At 43.3% G+C, this 6,000-nt stretch overlaps 1 protein-coding gene across 1 annotated transcript in view; it reads right to left on the reverse strand.

Annotated features, from left to right (window-relative positions):
* KRCC1 (lysine rich coiled-coil 1) overlaps window positions 1-4,285 on the reverse strand; it is a 158,507-nt gene extending 154,222 nt beyond the window's left edge. Inside the window, exon 1 of the mRNA XM_069204465.1 lies at window positions 4,091-4,285. Coding sequence (XP_069060566.1) covers window positions 4,091-4,283 — 193 coding nt within the window. The 5' untranslated portion in view covers window positions 4,284-4,285. The remainder of the gene's footprint in view (window positions 1-4,090) is intronic.
* Window positions 4,286-6,000: the final 1,715 nt, after the last annotated feature.

The following is a 6,000-nucleotide window of genomic DNA, read 5'->3' on the forward strand; positions in this document are numbered from 1 at the left end:
GCATACACTTTCTGAAATGTTTAGTGTTTCCTGATAGATCTCCCGAGACTGAATCAATTTGGCCGATGGCATCACAAATATTAACAAGCATTTGCAATGCAGTGGGTCTCGTATTTGCTCGAGTTAGAGCTATTATTATGATTGTAAATTCCTAACTGGACTTCTCTTGCCACATAAATTGAAAATGGTAAGTAAAACAGTTGACATAAGCAAGCTGATTCCAAGTGCCACGTCCGTCATGACATGAACGCGAAGGAGAGACACAAAAGGAAAAAGAAGTTTGCTTGCAGTCAAATGTATCAGCAAACATGCAATTACATATGTAAAGCATTTATCAATGATAAAGGATTTTTGAAAGGCAACCCCATGAACGACTGATAGTGATGGGCATATGGTGAGAGTGGTAAAAGGCCCACAGATAGATTATAACAGGTTAAAGCGCTTGCACGCTTGATCTAAAAAGGGTCGGGCTCAAGGAAGATACCAGAGGGACCTCACATGACAAAGTGAAAGATGTTGATATAAAGAAACCAAAGGCAGATGTTTATCTATTTGAGAGAAATTATGTTAGAAGCTCATGTGCAGACACACTGATACTTATGTTTTCCAGCCATTTGGTACGCACTGTATGTGAGACAGTGTTAAAAGCGGCAGATAGATTGCATAAAATCAATGCTGCTTTCCCTCCACTGTCCATGATTATTCTTATTTCTTCTGCGGCCGCAATCAATGCTGACTCTATACTGTTTTTTCCCAAAACCATACTGCACAGCATCTAAGTCATTGGCATCCAAAATGGATGAGAGTTCAGAGTTAAGATGTTTTTCCAGTATTTTTGCTGTAAAGGGAAGACGAGAGATGGGTCTATAGGTTTTAAACTCATTTTTGGTCAATTGATGGTCTTTTTTTCCCCCAATAAAGGAAGAAAGGAGGCTTTCTTCCAATCAGTTGGAAAAATTTCTGCTTGAATAATAACGTTTATAAGTATAGTGAGGCAACCTGAAATTGTATTAGTTGCTGATGGTTGGTGGGCAGGGATCTGATGGAGAGCCAGATTCGGTGGACTCAATAAGCAATTTAACTTTATCCACATTCAGCATAGGGAACTCCTGAACCGTGGCCTGTAATGTCTGGAACCAATCCAGACCATTAACCAACAAGTTAGAGACCTGGCAGGTGTTGAGTTTACAATATATTTCCTGAACATTTTCTTGAACAAAAGTTGCAATGCTGTGGCACATAGACTGGGCATCAGAGTATTAGGGGTATCCAGATTAGAGAGTATTTTAACCGTCTTGAATAGTTCCGGAGTTTTGGGCTCTGCATGTTCTAATGTCCTTCTGCATAAGACGTGCTCCTTTCTCTTGCACTCTGCTTTCTCTCTCTAGATTAGACATCCTCCTTTACGACCTATCTTGTCCTTCACTTGCTTACCTCTGCCCATTTCACATTACATTCTGCTTGGGAATCAAAGTTTTCCCTCAATACGTTTCATTTGTAAAAAAAAAAAATATATCTGTTTTCCGTGCTATGATGTTCCTGTGGATAACACAGACTCCTTTGGTCTGCTCAGTATTTCGGATAAACACTCTCCCTTAAACAGCTCTCTTTATGCTATGGTAAAGTATCTCACCAATTGCCCTTCATACATGTGTGTCTTTGGCTTAAGATTTCACTTGCCTACTCTGTACAACTTCAGACAAGAGATCCAATGAAGGGGATTGTTCTCACTATTCCTGCGTCTGTGTGCCGATGGTTTACCAAGGCACACATCTTGTGGACCTCTCGATACACCCCAGCCTACCGTTATGGTGCGCTCCATTTCCTGATCAACAAAATGCTACCTTTTGCCCGGAGGAATAGCTTATTTTCTGACTTCTTCCTTATTCACGTGTATGAGTAACTCTTTAGTGTGGGTAAGAACCTATTTTCTTTAATCTTGTGCCCCAGTGGCATGGAAACACTTTGGAGCCATGCTCCCTCCTTGTGATCAAAAACAACTCCCTAACTCTTGTGGTCAGCGCACTCGCTAGGCGTCCGCACACGGAGACGCTGTGTTCGGATCACAGATATTATATTTTTTGAAGGATCGTGGTAACCCGGGAGTTTATTTACTTCCGTGTTCATGTGCGCATGGTCAGCGCACTCGCTAAGCGTCCGCACACGGTGACGCCGGTTTCGGATTACAGATACTATTTGTTGAAGATCGGGCAGATCAAAACTCCATTTGGATAAGTTACATGTTGGATTACATTTGGCATTACAGCTTGGTTGGTCAAGCTCTAGTGGATAACAAGCCATGAAGAAGTCGTTAGGGATATAAACATTTCCCAAGACAAAACACGTGTTGGCTGGAACCACAAATTTCTTTGGATTTTGGACTGTCTAATGTGTAATCACAATCTGAATAAACTTTGGACTTATCATTTTGGTTGAATTTAGGACCTTTCTGTTGTATATGGACTAATATGTACAATTAGTTTTCAATGTGAATTGTTTATTCAAATATTCCTTTTGTGATATTAGAGGGGTCCCTCTTTGTGTATGAAGTCCCTAACTCTTGTTTATCTGTAGCTCTCACGTGCCTTCTGTATTTGATTAAGATTTAGTCAAAATAGTAGGTTGTTGTGCTTTAAGAAGCTATAGCTTGCTTATCCCTATACCTCTGGGTCTAGAGCTCTCCAGTGCCTGTTCAGCATTTGGTTGTAAGCTCTTCCTTGACCTGCTCACTAATGCCGGTGTAAAAACAATTCTCCATGGTTTGCACTCTTGTAAAAAAAAATACTAGAGCGTCATCCAGCGCTGCGGGCTCAACCTCACCAAGTGCATAATCAATGCTGATAAAGAGTCCATGTCGCTGTAGATAACAACACTGAAATTAGACAGTTCTGTGACTGCAGAATTCTCCCATAACTATGGATGTACCACATTTGCCACATGACCGATCACATCCTGGCGCAGATTTCAACAAAACAATTTTGTTTGTAGCGTGTAATGTAATAAAAGTTATCCCAAAGGCCATGTGTAGTACTGTTCAATGGCAGACATTAAATTGTAAGCGTTCAGATGCTGATTACTGTATCCAGGAGCTCAACTGGTACCCGAAGAAGAGACAGTATTAATGTATTAGTGACAAAATATCGAATACTACCACTTAAAGTGATGCACGAGTCAGCCCCGCCGCACAATTTGGCCATCCACTGCTGCATATTTTCAGTGTACCTGCCAATACCTTCAACTGTACTCTTGTATCTATCTATAAGGCCTTTTTGTTACCTTCTCCCTTGTCCTCGTTGACAAAAAGCGTATCCTCGTCTGCTCTACTACCCTTTCCTGGAGAGCTCTCGATTGTCCCATTATTTTCCCCAATTAAAAAGTGCGTCTAATTTGCACTGCCCATGAGGTGCGCCTCTCTGCCCTAGTTGTAGGTCCCTGTGGATTGAAAGTACTTTACTCTTTCGTCTGTATGTACACTTGTGGTTTCGTAACTCTCCCTTTATGTTCCTATTGCTCTCTGAATTAGTTATCGGTTGGCCTCTTTCTTCGTTATGTCCCTTTATTCCGCAAATATGTAGGTTCGGCCATGTTTGCATCCGCAGATAATCGCTCCCTTGGCCTGATCTCAGCACATAAAGCACCTCTCTCCCCTCAGACTGCTACAGCGCGCGCCGAAGAAATCCCGTTTAGTTAAAACGTAACTTTTTTTTTTTTTTTACCTGACCCCCGTCCCTGAACATCTGCTGGTAGACATTTGCCTGCTTCCTTGCTCCCACAGGTAAAAAATAAGTCATTTTACCCGGTAATTGGATCCCTACGGATATGAGGCTCTCCAACCGTGTAGCTAGCTCAGTGTATAAATGGCTACCCCCCTGGGTCCGGGCTTCCGCTTCACCCAAGGGTCTTCCACTACCTTTGAGGTTGCGTAGCAGCCTAGGCTCCCCCAGCTGTTTGTGCTCGTGTCCCCTGCCTGCTACTCCCCATGCACCCATCCCCCGGGACCCGTGTCCCCGGCTCTTCCTGGTTTTCTCGACTCGGACGGTCCGGGGATCAGGGACACTCTAGGCTCTGCCAGCCTGTAGACGGGACTCACCTTTATGGCTGTGAGTGCTGTGTACATTACTATTACTGCCCCTCTGCCCTGCCGGTGCCGGGGGGGCTTGACTTAAACTCTCCACTAGCTGCGGGATCGTCACCGCCCCCTCCGACTCCATGTTTGACAGACTGTAACACGGAGGCGGCTCGTTCCTATTGCAAGAAACGATCGGCGGTGACGACGCAGCCATTGACGCAATGGACGCAAGCACGTAACTAGCGGCGAGCACGCATGCGCACGTCCACCACCGCGACTTTACCGTCACTATTGGATAATGGGTTAGATGTAGGCATGCGCAGTCTAGCTTTCAGCAACGCCCTTTTCTGTAGCCGTTTTGGTAGTGTTGGTTGGCTGCATTGGCGAGGCTAGTATGGTAAAGGGATAAAGAGTGGATCAGGAGACGTTCAGTAGATGTTAGGGTTAAAGGTGACCGTAACCCCTAGGAGATCAATGTTTAGGCCAGCTGTCGAAGTGCATTGAAAGTATGGAAACTGTCACTGTGATGCCGCATCAAGTGGGGTGCGGATTCTGTACTTTTATGTGGACTTTCACCATCAGGTAGCTACATATAGAATAACATGCAGCTTAAAAAAAGAGTTGTTACTCTTTGGGAAATGCGCTGTAGTGCATTATGAAACCTCTTTTAGTTAATACACTGCAGTGGTCTGCGTGTAATCAGAGAGCCACAGAATTAAGCCTTGGTTGGTACAGTGGAGAAAAGTGACTTGTGTATTTTTAGTGCCACAAGGTCACAGCCTGTGATAGAAAGCACTGTGAATATGTAATTCATTATTTTAAACTTGCATTACACACAAGATAGACTGCTACCAAATGTGCAAAATATTTAAGCTAACATTGTTCTTCCAAAATATAGAAGGAAATTTAATGGAGTAAGGTGTTAGAAAGAGGTCTGTCCAGGTCAGAGAGATAGGAGCCCTCTTTTGATGCATAGTTGGAAAAAAACAAGGTCCAAGATGTGTCCTTCAGCTTGAGTGGGACCCGTTACAAGTTAAAATATGTCGAGGGCTGCAAGAGCTAAAATAATCTGGCATGCCTGGGGGCAATCTGTGGTTTTCACATGTATATTAAAATCACTCATGACAGTGAAATTGGCAAATTAAAGGCAGCTTGGAGCCAGTGCTTCCATCAGCTTATTGGCAAAGTTCATGGCATATCCAGGGGGACAGCATATCAACGCGCCTGAACAGGCAAAACTAAAAGAAAGTTTTAAACAGTGAATATAAGAAAAAGGGCTGACTATTAACACGTGGATGCCTACAGCTTTTTCTTTTGCATTTTTTTAATATAGCGGAAACTTGGCCCAAAGGTATTGGATCGCTTTATACGCACACCAGTTACATTACACAAGGGCAGATTACGTTTAAAAAAAAAAAAATTAGGCACAGAGTGATTTGCCCAGAATCACAGAATGTTGAGCTAATGCAGTTACGCTGCATTCACTCCCAGACTAGCATTCAGCTCCTGAGAGTATGACAGATAATGATTAAAAGTTCCTAGTTTATTACCTTCATAACTGATTTTACCAGAAGATTCACTGGTGCATTTGGCAGCATGGGTGGCACTGGATGTGATCCAGACACTGAAGTGCACAGACGGACTTGCCTTTAGCACTTCGGCGTGCCAGAGTTCAGTTTAAAAAGGGGTGGGGAAGACAGTCATTGACCCCAACAATAATGCATACCAAGACAACAGTAGCGTCACAGCAAGGTAGAGTAAAAATGTCTTACTTTTGGTGCAAGCAGACCAGGAAGAGAATAAAAATACAATCAGGCACCCAAATTAGTTAAAGCGCAGCATGCACATAGCAAATGAAGCAGCGCATGCAAAAACAGGTAATAGCAGCGGTTGCAAGGCATTTTATGTCAAGACCCAAGGCTCCTGTTATG

Source organism: Pleurodeles waltl, chromosome 1_2 (genome assembly GCF_031143425.1).
Source record: "Pleurodeles waltl isolate 20211129_DDA chromosome 1_2, aPleWal1.hap1.20221129, whole genome shotgun sequence".
NCBI lineage: Eukaryota > Metazoa > Chordata > Amphibia > Caudata > Salamandridae > Pleurodeles > Pleurodeles waltl.